At 45.0% G+C, this 18247-nt stretch overlaps 1 protein-coding gene across 2 annotated transcripts in view; it reads left to right on the top strand.

Moving 5' to 3' along the window:
* Positions 1-18247, top strand: part of Pip4k2a (phosphatidylinositol-5-phosphate 4-kinase type 2 alpha) — a 159093-nt gene that overhangs the window by 87852 nt on the left and 52994 nt on the right. For both annotated transcript variants that reach the window (XM_021193206.2, XM_021193208.2), the window contains exons 2-3: positions 4289-4386; positions 6095-6191. In XM_021193206.2, coding sequence (XP_021048865.1) covers positions 4289-4386; positions 6095-6191 — 195 coding nt within the window. The remainder of the gene's footprint in view (positions 1-4288; positions 4387-6094; positions 6192-18247) is intronic.

Raw genomic sequence — 18247 nt, 5'->3', positions numbered from 1 at the left:
AGAGGGTATCTGATCCCTTTACGGATGGTTGTGAGCCACCATGTGGTTGCTGGGAATTGACCTCAGGACCTCTGGAAGAGCAATCAGTGCTCTTAACCACTGAGCCATCTCTCTAGCCCTAGTATAGATTTCTTTTTTTTTTTTTGGTTTTTCCAGACAGGGTTTCTCTGTGTAGCTCTGGCTGTCCTGGAACTCACTTTGTAGACCAGGCTGGCCTCGAACTCAGAAATCCGCCTCCCTCTGCCTCCCAAGTGCTGGGATTAAAGGCGTGCGCCACCACGCCCGGCTTGGAAGGGATGTTCTTTAAAACAGTAACAAGGAATAAGTCATACTGTCTACCTTCTGTGAAAGCCAAAAGCAATTAAAACCCAGTATGGGAAATCTGGCATGGCACACTTAATGATTAGCTTTCCCTTTAAAAAGTAGTAATGGTAGCCCGCATTCTAATTAACCATTCCCAGTTATGCACGCTAGTTCTTTTTCCTGCTGGGTCTTTGTTAATGGTGACTCTTTGCTGCTTATTCTGGCCCAGTGAGCACCTTATAGGTTTCTCTCTGTTGTTGAACTGTGTTTTAACGTAGGCATTTAGGCTGCTTCTCTTGAGATTGGTGAAGGAATGAGTGGGCATCTCTGGGTCCTTCCCACTCTTCCTGTTGCCCCCACATCTTGCCCCAATCTCAGGTAGACTTGGCTGCTCGCAGACATCTCTGCTCCCCGGAAGCTCTTGATAGTGCAGCCCACAGCTGCACACACCAGAGTCCACCTTTAACTCAGTGAGTCATGATTTGTAGAGAAGTGTCGTTACTAAAATCAGATCAAATGTCTGAGTCTCCTCTATATGTGAGAGATTTGGGGGGGTTGATCCCTCTCCCATTTTTCTTGGTTGAATTAAAACCATTTGCTAGACAAGTGAGCTGGTACACACTCCTTTAATCCCAGAGACAGGTGGGTCTCTGTGAGTTAGAGAACCTAACTTTAGTTAGTTAACTTTACTTAGTTTGTGTAGTGAGTTCCAACCCGTCAGGGGCTATAAAGTGAGACCATGTCTCAAAACAAACAGACAAACAGAAAAATAATTAAAAGCCCAAACATAATTATCTGTTAGTCTAAAAACATGATGTTTAGGGTGAATGCATCTTGCTTAATTGTCATAAATAATGCCTTAAAATTTATGAACTTATCCTTTAGTTGGCTTAAAAAGTATATATTAGCTATATATTTGTCTTAATGCCTCGGCATGAAACAGCTTTGTGGGGTCACCTTTATGTGCCATAAGTTTTGTTTATTTCTTGTCTAGAATCTGTTCATTGGTCCTGATTTTTGAAGCTTAGATGCATGCTTACAGTGTGAATTTACATACAGGAATGGTACTCACTTTGGTCATATAGCTCACAGGAAATAATAAACCTGTGATTTGCGGTGTTGTAGCTAACTTGCACATGATAGGAATCGGAACATTCTTCTGTGGAGAAAAGCCAAGACCCCTTTTCCACATAGAGCTGTTAGGGGAGTCCACAGAAGGCTACTGTGTAGTGTGTAAAGCATGGTTTTTCCATGAGTTAGAGGAAATTTAGATAATTGTCTGTAATAAATAATTGTTATGGAAATTGATTTGCACCCTTCAGTGATAACTGTTTATGGTTCTCTCAGATTTTGATGCAGACTGGTGACTGAGTCACAAGTGGCTGCACAGGAGTGGTAACAGTTGAGGGACAAATGGCACCTTTGGTTGTGTGGGAGAGACCGCAGCTGGTCTAACTGTGGACAGAAGCACACATTCAGTTAAGCACACATTTACTATCTTCTAAAAAAGAATTTCTTCAGTCTTTAACACAACAGAGGGGTAATTTTTAGATGAGCTTTCTATGGCTCCTTGCTGTGAATCCTCACCCTCTAGGCTGGTAGAAATGTAAAAAGATCCTGAGTTTGGGAAATGTAGCCACTTGCTGGGACTGCTGGAGTCTTCACTAAGTGGGTTGGATTCCAGCTGCAGCTTGACCAGCTAATAGCAGGCAGCTAATCTCACTAAGCCTGCATTGCCTCATCTGGGAAATGGGAATGATGTTACCTACACTGTTGGGTTATAAATATCAGATTAGATACCATGTCCAGAGGGGTCAGTGTGGTGTTTGGCAGATGCCCAGTAAGTATTAGCTGTGGCATTAATCCCAAGTATTAAAGTGCGTTCAGACAAAGCTGAGCAGAGGCAAGACATCTGCCTGCCCCCTTCCTCCATTTCCTATTTTGCCTGTTCCCCTCTGCCCAGCCCCCTTCCTTAGCTCTTGAATTATAATGTGGTCAGGTCATTTGGGCACTTGGTACTAACAGACGTTTGTACCAGCCCTCCCCGCCCCACCATAGCCTTGCTTTCATTGATGTTGACAACAGAGCTCCTTTATTTCATGTCTGTGAGGTCTGGGCACTGTGAGTCTCTGTACCCGATGTCGCAGCAGAGAGAAATACCTGTGTTTTAGGGGGTGACTGGTACGGCATAAACAGAACCACAAGGCCCTTCACAGGGTATGGGAGACCCAGCCAGTGGCCTCTCTGCATGGACATGTGTCTGATACACTTAGAAGAGTGCTGAGCTATGTCGGATGGTGACTATGTCTATCTAAGCAGAACAAAACTGACTTTCCCAGAGAGGCGTGATGACCATTAAGGGCTCCCTGTACGAAGGCTATGCTGTCCTTCTGTTGTAATAGTTTAGTACATATTTGCAACCCTATAGACTGTGTCCAGAATAATGTAACGAGTACTTTTAGTTTGCTTGGCTCTACTCTTAACTCCAGAAATTAAAGACTATTTGGATTTTATAACATACGCTTATTCCTAAAGGGTAGGGGCTGTTATTTCAATATAGGAAGTGTTAATTACAAATCTTTCTGTGTTATTCCATGAATATTATATAACCTACACAAATGTGTGTATTCTCAATTTACATATCTATAAAGACAGAACATCTTTAAATACTGATATGAGCTGAGTATGTAGTTCAGTGGGAGAGCACAAGGCCCTGAGCTCTATCCTAGCACCACAAAGTAATAACAATAATAATAATAATAATGTTGATGATGATGATAATAGGAGGAGAAGAAGAAGCAGCAGCAGCACTGCCACCACCCCCATTGTCAGTTTTTATTCCTAATTTTTGCATGGGATGACTGGACTGAAGTAAAATGCTAAATCAAGTAATTAAAATGTCTAACTTCAAAACCCATCGTCAAGATCTCTGCAAGCTCAGGGATGGGGCCCCACATGAGTTACAGAAGTCAGCAAAGAGGATTAACTTCCTTTGAGATGGTAGCTTACCATTGCCTGTGGTGCACTGTGAGTTTTGGACTAAAAGCAAGCATACCTTTCCGGGTGTGTAATGGCAGGCCTCATAGGCTAAAGGGAGTGAAGTCACCCAGGAAGTTGAATGAGCTTTCAGTGTTCAAGCACTGCTGAAGTTAATACATTTCAGTAAGGCTGGTGATGAGTTCTAACCTTCTTATGCACCGAAATGAAGCATTCCTACAGAAGAGATGCTGTTGGAAACCTGTTGATTTCTGATTGAAAGTTGTCTTTGAGTGGCAGTTGCTCTGGTTCACTGTGTGTTCATGGGTGGTTAACTCACTTGACCCTTTGCTTTTTGTTTTTTCCTTGAGATAGCCTCACTGGGTAGCCCAGACTGGCCTCAGACTTGCCATCCTCCTCCTCCAGACACCCAACTGACTCAACTTCTGCTCCTAAGCCGTATTTGAGCTTCTCATTCTCATGTAACCCCATGAAGCCGTCTTCTCCCTGAGTGAAGGTCTCAACTTCATGTTCAAGCTCCATGCCAATACTTATACTTAAACTCAATCCCGATAATTAAGAAAAGAATGAATATATGGACATCTGTACCATTCTTGAGGTGCTCCAAAATATAAATCACATCTGTTAATTTAACAAATACTTGCCTCACAGGTAAAATCCCCCTGTCTCTGATAACACTTGGTTCACAGAGGAAGTTGTCCTTGAAGTGGGGTCGGTAGAGCTCTGTGTCTGGAAGGAGACAAGGAGACAGAATGAGGATGGAGCATCCCTAAGGGACAAATGGCCTTATGGACTGGCCCCCTGTATTCCCTCTGCCCCACCCAGGCTGTGTGGGAGGGAGGGAGAACTACCAGAGGAAGAGTTGCTAGTGGGAAGCAGAGGGCAGACAGAGTTCCTGTTCTCCCAGGTGTTTTGCAGTTATGTGGCAAAGTCAGGCCACTCTCACCAGGATGGTAGTGACCCATGCTGTCTACGTTGTGTTTTCTAGATCAACGAGCTGAGCCATGTTCAAATCCCTGTCATGTTGATGCCTGATGACTTCAAAGCTTACTCAAAGATAAAGGTTGACAACCACCTTTTTAACAAGTGAGTATGGTGCGGCCTCTCTGGACTCCCTGGCTGGGCAGGCGGGGACTTTTGTGACTTTCTGTAATCACAAGGTTTTTTCAATGGGTGGGAGTAAAGTTTTGCTGATGAAGTTAGTCCTGTGATAAACACAGCCATCTGTCACATTCAGAGAGCAGCAGTAGGCCCCCTGGGATAATATCCCTTTGCCATATGGCATATTGTTATCTATGAGTGTCTTATACATTAAATGATATCCTCATTGCTACTTAAATTTTTGGAGCTATAAATAACTTGGATTGTTTGAGCAGTTATGGACTTTTGCTTTTGTACACAAAACTCTAAAACAGTGGCTTTATGAATAGAAATGACTACATTATAAAACAATAAATAATTAAGGTGTATTATTATGAAACATAACTGGATAATGATGTTCTTCATGTAAATAGGATACCTTTGATGTTTAGTCAGTTTATCCAAAATCTAGAGCTACAGCATGGCGCTTCCTCCATAGGGACTGCAGCCAGGACAGTAGCTGGAAACTGACACATACAGACATTACTGTCATTCCTGTCCAGAGAACAGTAATAGAGGGGTGTCCACAAATTGTATTTATCGTTTTGTGAGAGCACAGAGGAGGGGCAGGTCTCTGTGAGTCGGGTGAGCCTTAGAGGAACCTCTCCTGTGAAATTGCTTTCCTCCTCTTCTCTTTGCTGTAGTACTGGGGCTTGAACCTAGGGACTCACACATGCTAGGCGAGTGCTCTAGCACTGAGCTATCCGATGTCCCTCCATGCAGTGTCTTAACCATGGTTTTGTTCTGGTGTGAACTCATAAGTTCCCATAATCATGTTTACAGGTTGACTTTGTGTATAAACACACAAAAGTGTGGCTGAGGGGAAGGTCTTCCTGTAGAGACGAGGGAGCGAGCAGCCCGGGCATCTGGGGAAGTCCAGGGCAGAGAGACAAATAGAACCCTGAACATGGTCAGCAGACTGAGCTGGGCCATGAGGGGTGGGGGGCAGAGAAGGGTGAGAGGAAGACAAAAGAGAAAGCCAAGACAGACAGTTGGACAAAAGGACCAAGAGGTGGGGTGAGAAGAACTGAGAGGAGCAGTGGACAAGTGAGAGAGTGGGCCAAGAGAGCACAGGGGTGGTGGGGCAGGGCTCTTTAGGATTGGAAGCTGGGGGAAGGGAGCTGGAAAGGTTTAGGGTAGGGGTGGGGTGAGAAGAACTGAGAGGAGCCTGTACTGAGTGAGTGAGCCGCCTGAGGCCAGCCTGGGCTTTGGTGTGCTAATTGGCACCACAGTTAGCCATTTGGCCAGACTGTGAGGGAATGTTCTCAGTGTGAATTTAGAATGTGGTTCTTGGGGGTGAGGCAGCCTTGTTTGACAGCTGCCTCCACAGTGACCTTGCTGTTGTCACCTGTCCTTCCTCTCTGCTGTCCTCTCTGCTCTTCACTGGGTGCTTACAGCTTGTCCCTCCCCACCCCTCTTCTTGGGGAATGGCTGCTGTGTGCAGCCAGTGTTAGGGCGTACCACACCCCCAGTGTGAGAACAGAGAGCATTTTCAACCTGTCCCTCTGTCAGATCTGATTGGGTTGTATCTGGTGCTTGCTGTGGGCAGTGAGCTCTCACCACCCCACTGCTACCCACAGGCCCAGGTAGGGCAGAGCGAAGCCTGTTAGCCCCCTGTGTGTCTGAGCCTCACTCCACAATGTGACCCTTGCAGGGAAAACATGCCGAGCCATTTCAAGTTTAAGGAGTACTGCCCGATGGTCTTCCGGAATCTGCGGGAAAGGTTTGGAATCGACGACCAAGATTTCCAGGTGAGCTGCTTTTGTGAAATGGCTTTGCTCTGTCAGGTAGGACTTGTGTTTCTGTCCTTGTGAGATGCATCCTTTGCAGGCTCAGGTTTCAGTGTTTGTTCTAAACGTGGGCATTCTCTAAGTCAAGGGAACTGTATGGTGTGATTTTAGTGATGTGTCTGCAGGAGAAGAAGATAGCACTTAAGAGTGAACGCTCTCACTTCTAGATGCAAGTTTCTGCCAGCCATGCTGCTTGCTGCTTGCTGCTTTCTGGGGTCAGGTGTGTCTTACTCATGCACGCATGTATACGTGTGTGAAAATCACGTTTTTCTATTTTGGCAGAGGCCACTTAGGAATCTCAGGCAAGGATTGTATTCTTGCTAATTTTCTGGGTTGTCTCCTGCCCCAGCTTTCTCCTCAGGCGTTGCGTGTGTCTCACGGTGCTGGGTTGAAGAGTGGCCACAGCTCTCCCGTCACCAGCCGGAACCTACCAGCCTGCACAGTCTGGTGCCTGCCTTCTCACACACTGCACCCTGTGTGCTCCGCCTTCTCTCCCTGTACTTGGTGCAGTCTCCATCTTGACTAATGAGATAGATCTTTTTAAGTATCTGCTGCTCCCTGACCAGTCTCCTAAAAGAGAATATGCTTTCTTAGTACTTTTAAACTGCTATGATAAGATACCATGAGTGAGGTAAACTTAGGAAAGAAAATGTTTATCTGGGGCTCACAGTTTCAGAGGTTGAGCCCATGACCAGCACGGTGGGAGCATGGTGGCAGTCAGGCATGATGCTGGAGCAGTAGCTGAGAAATCACACGAAGCAGAAAGAGCTAACTGGCAATGGTGTGGGCTTTGAAATCTCAAAGCCTGCCTCTCAAGGTATACCCTTTCCTAATCTTTTCCAAATAGTTTCACCAACTGACAACAAATATTCAAATATCTGAGCCTGTGGGAGCCACTCTCATTTCAAACCACCTCCTCTGCCAGTGATTCCCCGAGCTTCATATAGACAGCAGATCAATAAGTACTAAAGGTTTGTTTTTGTTTGCTTGCTTGTTTTAAAGCAGAAATCTGAGTAATAACTTGTTTTGTATCTCCTCAGATGGATAAGCACTCTCTCTAACTTGCCCTAAATTTAAAACCTGCATCAATGCCACATTGCTACCACCCCAGGCAGCCTTACAAGAGCCACATGGGCACAGCTTGCTCTAAGGTTTCTCTTGAAGAATAGACTCAGTCAGGCCAGCTGCGGTTGCTCAGCCTACTTCCCTAAAGATTAGGCTCCCATTCCCACCCACCTTTGTTAACCTTTCCAAGAATTTTTGCTGTGCTTCATCAGGCACGAGACCACTGCCCGGGTGACCTGTAGGGTCATAGTGCTCCCCAGATGTCTAGGTTCTGAGCTGAAGGTCTGGGTATCAAAGGAAGGCTCAGGAGTAGAGGATGCAACATGCAGAATCTGTGTATTCTTCCCCTCAGATGGCTCTGACATCAGCACCAGGTTTCAACTTCATTGATGAAACAAGCCCTAGATTACAATTATGGGTGCAATGTTCATGGTTGAAAGAGTGAGTGTCTTCTACAGAAGGAGTGAAAAAAAAGGTGGGGTATGTGAAGAAGGGCCTGAGAACTGTTACTGCATTTACACAGGGCATGGATTTTTTGAAATCTCTGCCTGACCCTGGAATGTGTCCCTCCTGTATCCCACTTATCCCCATTTTAATTAGAAAATAGTCAGGGCCCTGTGGGATGGTTCAGTCATCAACGAGCCTGCTACACAGGCATGAGGACTTGAGTTTGGATCTCCATGGTAAGCCCAGTGGAGCCGACAGAGACAGGTAGGGTCTCCGGAGCTCACTGGTCAGCCGGTTAGTTACTGAGCTATGGCTTTGGTGAGGAACCCTGTCTCAAAATGTAGGGCAGGAAGCAGTGGAGGTGTGGCTCCTTATGTCACATCTAGCACATGCATCTCCATGTACAGGCACCCATATGCACATATAACACACATGTATCTCCATGTACAGGCACCCATATGCATCTATAACACACATGCATCTACATGTATAAGCGCCCATATGCACATACAACACACATGCATCTACATGTACAGGCACCCATATGCACATACAACACACATGCATCTACATGTACAGGCACACATATGCACATACAACACATATGCATCTACATGAGTTTCAATGTCCCCCACTACAGAACCTTCATATGCTTCTTGATTGATTACTGAATTGAAATCTTTACGTTTCTCCTCATCAGTTCTATTGAAGAGATTGAACATGATCCCATTTTGTGGTGGCAAAGAAAAGTGGCTTTTAAAGTTTCCTGAAATAACAGTTTTGTTGCTGAAATACTAAGGCAGCATTCTGTCCCCCTAAAAGTAACAGCATAGAAGTTAATATTTATGAATGTGCAAATGGAGGTGCGAAGACTTTGAGAGGAAAGAGGTGAGCAGAGGACGATTCACAAGGAACTAGTTGGCAAGTCTCTTGCACACTGCGCAGAAGTCCAGGATGGAGGAAGTTAGTCTGAGTGTAATTAATCATCTGAACACCTCAGCTCTGCCTGCTGCTTCCGGCATGTAAATTGTTGCTTTCTCTCTGTATTTCTTTTTAAAATGTTTTTCACTGAAAGTTCAGAAGGCCTTCAGTAAACCAGAGGTGGACTTTTCTCTCCACATCTATGTTCCTTTCCCAGAATCCTCATGCCCTAAAGCTGCCTCAGCAGACTGGGGTGTAGTTCAGTGATAGAGCACTTGCCCAGCATGCATAGATTTGTGGGTTCCATCCCCAACCCAGAAGCCTGAGATAAATACAAGATGCCAAACTGAGGCTTAGTCCAGTTGGCTGAATGGTTTGGCTGAAGGCAAGTCAGTGTGACACCCTGGCTCTTTACTTGAACCTGGTAGGCTCCCTTGTAAATCCTAAAGTGGCCCAGGATCCAGGGCAACCCATCAACTCAGCCAGCACCCAGCCCTGTCACCCTGCAGAGGCACTGGCTAGCTGAAGGGCCGCGGCTGTTGGCTGACTGTGTTTGTCTGACTGTGTTTGTTTTCTGAAACGCTCGTATTTTAGACGGGTGACTTAGACCACTGTGGCAATAGAGACCAGGATCATCTGATTAGTTGTGTATTTGTTTCTTTCCTTTTACTCAAAGGGATGCCTGTCTCACCTTGTTCCTTCAGGGTTGTTTAGTGAAGGCTTCTTTGATAATATAGAAGGAGGTAATTAGCCAGCCAGACCGAGCTCTATCTGTGAACTTACATGTCCTGACAGAGATTGAAAAACTTCCTCCCAGCCAGCAAACATGTGTCTTTACTCGTATTGATTTCATGGGTGCATGGATGTCTTTAACTTTTTTTTTTCTGCTAAAGACAAATTTAAACAACAGTTCCATTATGGGATATCTATCACTAATTACCAGTACCATCCATGATAAACACTTTTTGTTGCTATGACAGAATGCCTGAGAAAAATAATGTAAAGAGAAGAAGGATTTCGTTGGGCTCATGGTTTCAGAATTTATAAACCCATGATGCTTTGAGCCTGGACTAAGGCAGAGTATCATGGTTATAAAAGCATGTGACAGAGAATGTGACTGACCTTAAGACAACCATGGAGCAGAGAAAGAGGAGGAGAGACCAGAGGAGGAAAGCAAGGAGAAAGGAAGAAGGGAGAGAAGGAAAGAGCCCTTCAAAGGCACACCCTTCATGACCTTTCATCAACCTGGTCCAGTCTCCTAACTTCTGTCACCCCCAATAAAGCCATCGGATTATGAGTCCATCAGTGGATTAAGCCACCCCTTAGCTTGAACTCACATAATCCCATCAGTTCTCAGAAGCTCGTGCAGCTAGGGACCACGTTTTCCAAACCCTACACCTACCTAACATACATATGTTGACTTGTGTGTGTGTCTGTGTCTGTGTGGGCATGGGCCTAGACGCATGCCTGGTGATTTCAGATTCAGTCTGAGTTTAGTGGCTTAGTATTTTTTTAAATTATATAATAGGTTTGTGATATGCTCAGATTGAGTTCTATTTTTCTGGTTATTGTTAGTCCACATGGTCCCCTGTCCCCGCTTCTTTTAAGATGCTTTTAAGGATGACTACTGTCATTGAAGGTTCCACCACTACCTTTTCTATATTTGCAGTACCACAAGCCCTGGTCCCTGATTTCATTCAAGCTGACTGACTCTATGTGTATCTATTTGTCCTGCTGTGTTTCAGATTCTATGCTAAACATTCCAGGTATCTTCCCTCCCTCCTAAGCGCTGACATATAGTCATGTGCCACCGTGCCAAGTTCTATGGGATCAGCATGGAACCCAGAGCTTCATGCCTATTAGGCAAGCATTCCACCAATTGAGCTACAACCCCATATTTGATGCCCAAAGGCCTAGACATTCTTGGGAATACAGACAAAAGAGTGTAACAGTGACAGTTTTGAAACATTCTAGATTCTATAGTAAATGTTAAGATGTTTCCTTAGCTTTGAGAAAGTCTGCCGCCTCCGCTGGCTTTACAGGACATCAGCCCTCTTAAGACAGTCCTGGGAAGTGGGTAGAGGTTTCAGTTTGCTTGTGGGTGTCCAGAGAGGTCTACCCATCGAACCAAGAAGTTGCCCAGGATGGAGCCTGCACGTTCAACCCCAATACAAATATAGGGCACAGTTGCCACTGAGCCCTCTTGTTCATTGTGCTGGATAATACCAGGTTTTGTTCACCCTGAGTGTGCTTCCTGAATTAGAATCCCGCATTATTTGAGTTTGATGTCCTTCTTTGTATCTGCAACAGAGTTCTAATTTTAAAAATAATTCATTTTAGATACTAACATTTTAAACTTCTAATGTTCTTGTTTTAAGTTTCAAGCTCTAACTGGAAGACCTTCCCAGCTTACCACATTTTAGGGAGTAGGGGATTCTGCTAGGACATCTGTCAAATAAAGACGTTTGCAGGGCAGACTTCAAGGTGACTTAAAGCTGTGTGAAAGAAGGAACTATAGTCTTTCCTATACTGTCTACCTTCCCATTGAGAGCTCTGGAAGAAGGGAGAGGGTCAGGGGTGTTCATGCAGTACATAACAGCTGGGTAGAGAGGGAGTTGCAGATGGGGAAGTTTCCAGACACAAGGAATGCATGATATCAAGTCTGAAGACCTCACCTTATTCTGCAGCTAGCAAGCAATTTTGTGGATTTTGTGCAGGGGAGAAGAGATGTACTGTCTAGTTTTGTGTCAACTTGGCAAAGCTGGAGTTACCACAGAGGAAGGAGTTTCAGTTGGGGAAATGCCTCCACGAGATCCAGCTGTAAGGCATTTTCTCAGTTAGTGATCAAGGGAGGAGGTCCCCTTGTGGGTGGTGCCATCTCTGGGCTGGTAGTCTTGGTTCTATAAGAGAGCAAGCTGAGCAAGCCAGGGGAAGCAAGCCAGTAAAGACCATCCCTCCATGGCTTCTGCATCAGCTCCTGCTTTCTGACCTGCTTGAGTTCCAGTCCTGACTTCCTTGTTGATGAACAGCAGTGTGGAAGTGTAAGCTGAATAAACCCTTTCCTCCCCAACTTGCTTCTTGGTCATGATGTTTGTGCAGGAATAGAAACCCTGACTAAGACAAGAGATGTATGAAGTCTGCCTTTGTTTTTTGTGGGTATGTGTGTATATAGTTTAAATACATATGTGCATGTATGTATACATGTTTGCATGTGTGCATGCATGTAGAAGCCAGCAACTGATATTTGGTAACTTTCTGAGTTGCTATCCACTTTATACATGGCCTCTCACTGAATCTGGGGCTCACTGGTTTCTCTGAGAACCCCTGTCTCTTGACTTACGTGGATGTTGGTAGATCCTAACTCGGATGGCAAGTACTTTATCTACTGAGCCATGTCCCAGACCCTGAAATCTGGGAAAGGGGTGGTAAATAATTTTTACAAGTCTTATTTTTATTCATGTTTACATGTGTATGCCACATGAGTGCAGGTACCCACAGTGGCCAGAAGAGGGCATCAGGTGCCCTCTTGTGATCAACCCTACATGAGTAGGAAGAGCAGCAGGACTGAGTCACTGAAGGGAATTAGGAGTTTAATGCAAGAAGAGAGGGGAAGGTAAAGCTGAGTTTCTGACCTGTGGCTTGGAGATCATGAAGTACACACAAGACTGTTAGCCACTCAGTAGGAGTCTGGGGGAGAGGCCCAGCTCCAGGAAGCTTGGCCACAGGAGCCCTTGTGGGAGCCTTCCTGGATTCTGTCTCTTGACAGTCATACCCAGTGTTTCCACCTGTTCTTGCTCTGTGCAGTTTCAACTCTTGTCTCTTCCCCTCTGGGCAGCTGGTGTCTTAGTTAGGCTTTTATTGCTGTGAAGAGACACCAGGGCCAAGGCAACTCTCTTATAAAGGCAAATACTTAATTGAGGCTGGCTTGCAGGTTCAGAGGTTCAGTCCATTATCATGACAGGAAGCATGGCAGCATCCAGGCTGGCTAACATCTTGCTATTGAAGTTGAGAGTTCTATATCTTGATCATCAGCCACGAGGAGACTATCTCCCATAGGTAGCCTGCAGGAAGGTCTCTTTTGCCCTGTGTGGAGCTTAAGCATAGGACCTCAAAGTCCACCTGTACAGTCACACACTTCCCCCAACAAGGACACACCTACTCCAACAAGGACACACCTACTCCAACAAGGACACACCTACTCCAACAAGGCCACACCTACTCCAACAAGGACACACCTACTCCAACAAGGACACACCTCCTAATAATGCCACTTCCCATGGGCCAAGCTTGTTCAAACCACCACAGTTTTTGGGTTTGTCCAGCTCACTCTTGCAGTTTGTTCTCGCAGGGTAACCACGTTCTGCATTGCCGTGGGGCCCTGGGAGGTTACTCCATCCTGTGCATGGACACTTGGGCTAAAACACACAGGCATTCCATCTTGGGTGCCCAGCCTTGAGGAGCATCCAGTCTGCATCCCATTTCTTGGATCTTTTCCTCTCTTCTCTGAAAGTTGAGAAGATGATTGCCCCCCACCCCACCCCCGCTTCCCACCACAGTGTCCCTACCCCTCCTTCAAGCACTGTTTTCCTGCTGGGCCTGAGTGTCCTGCCTGGAACCTGCTGTACATCCCAGTGTGCAATCAAGGCTAATCATTATTCAGCAGTCCTTAGCCCTGGGTGCAAAGTAAACACAATGTTTCCATTTCATGAGCATCGGAGCATCTAGTATTAGAGCTCCAAAATCAAGTCCCACCCAGAGAGTTTAAAACGCTGTTCTCATAATGTTCTGTGAGGCCCCTGCACTGTGTTCTCTGGTTTGTTACCGTTCATTGTCCTCTTCTTCTCCTCTGATAGTTGCTTCATTATTGATAAGCATTAAATGTTTTGCTCTTCTGTAAAATGAAAGCTATTCTGTGCTTAGGGTCACAGCTCCCACTTCCTTTGATAAGAACTTAACACCAGGCTTTGAGCAGTCTGCCTTTAATGACTCCACGGTGATGGTCAAGTTAGCATGTTGGTCTTTAACATTCTCATGGTATCAGAAGCCCACCTGTGCTTGCTCCCATATGTCCAAGGGAAACCCAGAATACAACTCTCTGAGTGAGGACCGCTCTTTTCTTCTAGGCTCTGGGATCTGAGGCATGGAGTCATAATCCTGAGTTGTCAGCAGCAGGCTTGAGTCTGGTTTCTAGGCTTCTGGTCCATGAAACAGGTAGCCCACCCTGGGAAAAGAACACTCCATGAAAGTCTGGATGAACCCTGGGTCTTCAGCCACTATGTCCACGCTCACCCACCATGGTGGGTCTCAGTTTCATCTGTGATATGGGGTAGGGGTGGGGCAACAAACTTTCCAGGTTCTCTCAGCTAAAGCTCCATCTCCTCTCTGTGTTTCCCGCCTGTCATATCCTTCACCACACTCTCCTGCTGCCATGATGTCCTACCCAAGCCCTGTGACCAAGCAGTATAGACTAAGCACTCCTAAACCACTAACCCAAATAACACCTTCCCACTTAAGTTGTTTTGGTCACAGTGACTTAAAGAGTAAAAGAGTAACGAATACAGCTTCTTGTGCATAATATTGACAGCTCCTCCCAGGAAGCTAAGTGCATATTTGAGCTTGACAGAATGGACTGTTTTTCAAGTAGTCTTCCTTTTGACTAACATTTTTTTAAAGGTTCCGTTTATGATTTTTTAAAAAATAAAACCCACATTTATTTATTTATTTATTTATTTATATATACTGTGTGTGAATTATGATAAGGAGTGGGCTGAGGTGCCACAGTGCACAAATAACAAGTGTGCAAATGTCAGATGTCAGTGTCAACAAGTGTGTAAGTGTCAGAAGACAACCTCAGTTTTTTCGTCCATCATGTGGTTTTCGGGAATCCAACTTGGCCATCAGGCTTGGCTGCAAGCACCTTTCCACCCTGAGCCATCCTGCTGGCCCTTCACAAGTGACTTTTGCCAGAATGTGCAAGCTACAAGCTACAAGCTACAAGCAGCAAAACTATATGGATATAGGAGATTAGGTCAAGGGAGTTAAGTGTGACAGACGCTTGGATTTTCAACAGAGGTGCTGGAGGAAGTGACAGTTACTAAAGCAGGATGCTTTATGAGGACTATAAAGGACTGGTGATTGGAATGAGCTAATTAAATTGACCTTTATGAGTTCTCCCCTTTTGGAGGCTCCACTAAGCCTGGACCTCCCACTGTGGAAGTAAACACCCTGGTGGCCACCTTTAGAGGAGGAGGGTGGGAAGGAGGGCACTGTTAATCCTCTTCTGAAAGCCGAAGGATAGTAAATTTCCAATTATAAATGCGGGAAGACCATCACAGGGGAACTTCTCTCATTATCTTGCTTTATTTCCTGTCCAGGGCTGCCAGAACACCAGAGCTTCAAACACAGCTGTTGAGGCTTGAGACAGGATATCAGATGTTACATATCTATGGAAAAAGGAACTTAAATACCAACTTGTATGATTGGGTTTAAAAGNGACAAGATCCTTAAGTAGTTTTATCTGCCCATCACCATAGCTTTGTCTTAGAACTGCAGCTTTCGTTCAGATCAACATTTTACCCTCAGCTACCCAGAAAGCCAGAATCGGCCTTAGAAGCAACTTCTGCTGTCTGTGACTTGTCCCCTGCAGTTACAGCTCAGCACTGGAATGAGCAGAGGTCACTTGTGTCACCTTCCTCAGCCCCTGTCCGCCTGGGGTCTGTAGCTTTCACAGATGTGCAGCCAATGGCCTCATGCAGTGATACCTGTGTTTCTGGGCCATTGAATAAAATGTGTGGGCCAACTGCAGCACCTTTTCTCTGTGTGAAATGTCCAGAACAGGCAAATGTACCACAACAAGAAACCCTCAGAAGGGGACAGAGAAAGGGAATTGGAACAGAAATGTAGACAGGTTGCTAAAAATGCTGTAAAAAGGACAGTAGCTGCATGGCTTTGCAAACCCACAAAACCTTCTGAGGTGGGCGCGTTAGGTGAGTGGTATGGTCTGTGAGTGGTTTCTAGGTAAAGCCACTGAAAAGGGATGTTTAGAAACTGGCAGGACAGCTCTGTGGAGAAGGGCACGTGGTGCCAAGCCTGATGATCTAAGTTCAATTTCCAAAACCCACATGGTAAACAAGAGCAGTTACCATACAGATTCTGGCTTTCTGGGTAGCTGAGGGTAAAATGTTGATCTGAACGAAAGCTGCAGTTCTAAGACAAAGCTATGGTGATGGGCAGATAAAACTACTTAAGGATCTTGTCNCTTTTAAACCCAATCATACAAGTTGGTATTTAAGTTCCTTTTTCCATAGATATGTAACATCTGATATCCTGTCTCAAGCCTCAATTGCCATACATATATGCTCACAAATAAGTGTATGTTTACTTAAAAAATAAGACAATGTTTAGGGGCACGGGAGATGAGCCTCAGTAGGAGTAGTATTTACCGTGAAAGGATGAAGACCTGAGTTTTGATTCCAGGCGGCCACATAAAACAACTTCAGTAATCCAGGTGCTGGGGAGGAAGCTGCAGGAGGGTGCTGGGGGCTAGAGGGCTAGCCAGCCTAGCCCAACTGATGAGCCTCAGGTTCAGTGAAAGACCAAGACGCCGCATCAACTTCTGTCGTACATACATGTACACACACACATTCACATGTATCCATGCATATACATTGCACACAAATAAAATTCATTTATTTTTAGAAAAGAAATTCAGAGTTTGAAATTAGTTTATACTTAATGTGAGACTTTTTATCAATATTGATTTTGTCTGCCTTTTTCTTGGAACAAGTTAGAACATTATATCTACTTAGGACAACTTTTAAAGACTGATAGTTTATGATATGAAATTACCAAATGTATAGAAGGAAAGCTATAGTCAATGAATATAGTATATTTTGTAGTTTGTGTACATTTATCATTAGTTTTTCTGTTTCATAAACTAAGAGTAAAGTGTTGGCCATTTCCCAGATCTCTGGAAATTAACAACAATAATTTATCCTGATTAATAATTAGAAGAGGAACCAGGGCTGTGTTTCTTTGCAAATAAATGGGTCTGGTGGAAGTAGGGGCATTGCTGTTGGGCTGTGATTTGTAGTGAGTTGATTTTACTGTAGACTCTTTTGTCCTGCCCTGTGTTGCCCCTGACTCCATTGTTGGCCTTTAGTTTGAGAAGATGCTGAGCTATAAGCACAGAAGGAGAACCTTGGGTGGGCCTGTTGTGTCAGCTTCCTTGAGAGAGGTGGGAATAATTTTTTTCCAACAAGCAACCGAAGAACCAGCCTGACCCAAGTCTAGCCCAGTAAAGCACTGTATTTATTAGATCTACTTCAGGAGCATGGATTATCCTGAGACAGCTGCTTCACTGGGAAGACCCACCCTGTGGGTGACAGCTGCCCAAAGCTGCGTGGGTGGAGTCCCTTCTTTCTCCCCTTGTCCACAGCCTTCTCAAGGCTCTGTCCAGCTGGAGCAGGATTACTGACAGCCAGGAGAGGGAACATGTGGCAGAATCTCTGACACCACTGTTTAATGACTCTCCCATCCCCTTCCCTCGCAGGAGCATCAACAAGCCCTTCTTGTCAAAGTCTTATTGGGAAGTCACAGCTGCACCGATTTAGATGGTAAAGGTCATACTGTGCCCAGAAACATCTCCCAGCTGGGGGTTCTCAACATGAAGCTGTTCCTTTAAGTGGTTTGAATGCTTTGATAAGAACTCCTTGTAGGAAGGACTATAGAAGATCATCACCTGTCACTTTGAACTGATCCATACAGAACTCTAGATTAGAATGTAAATAATGTTAATCTTATTTCAGAGTGGATAACTTGTCCAAGCTTTAGCTAAAGCTAGGAATTTGCATTTTCAAGGGAGCAGATCTCTCCAAACCTGGGGTGGGTTTCTGTGGGTTGATTTTCCTGAGGAAACATGAGTGTATAAGAATCCTGGAAAAGAAGTGTTATAATTTGGAAATGGAGATTATGAGTAAACCAAAATGGTACTTTTCATCCTTGATTGGATCAGATCTGAAAGTTTTGCTTTTGTCTCCATTAATTAAAAAGATTTTTAAAAACAACACTTGTGTTGGCCTGCCTTCTCACCGACGCACCTACTCCATTTCTGAGATCACTATTGTGGAGGATAAGCTACAACTTGCATCCCCAAAGCCAAGAGATCTCATTTCTTTCTTGATCTTTTCTACCAGCAAAGCCTATGCTCTTCTAAGCAGAGAAAGTAGAACTGGTAGAGTTCAGAGGTAGGAGAATCAAATCCCACATTCCTCAGCTTATCTGAGTTAAGATAGACGTGATAAAGTGACCAGAAACACGTGCAGAAGTCCTAGGTAGGCATGACCTTCAGCCCACAGGACTCCTGGGAAGCACTAGGGCCTGTGCATCCTGCAGCCGCATCTTCACACTATAAACTCACTCCTAGGACCTGTGCATCCTCCAGCCACATCTTCACACTATAAACTAACTCCTAGGGCCTGTGCATCCTGCAGCCACATCTTCATACTATAAACTAACTCCTAGGGCCTGTGCATCCTCCAGCCGCATCTTCACACTAAAAAACTCACTCCTAGAGCCTGTGCATC

This window comes from Mus pahari, chromosome 3 (assembly GCF_900095145.1).
Source record: "Mus pahari chromosome 3, PAHARI_EIJ_v1.1, whole genome shotgun sequence".
In the NCBI taxonomy this organism is placed as follows: domain Eukaryota; kingdom Metazoa; phylum Chordata; class Mammalia; order Rodentia; family Muridae; genus Mus; species Mus pahari.
This window is presented reverse-complemented; position numbering and strand designations above follow the sequence as displayed.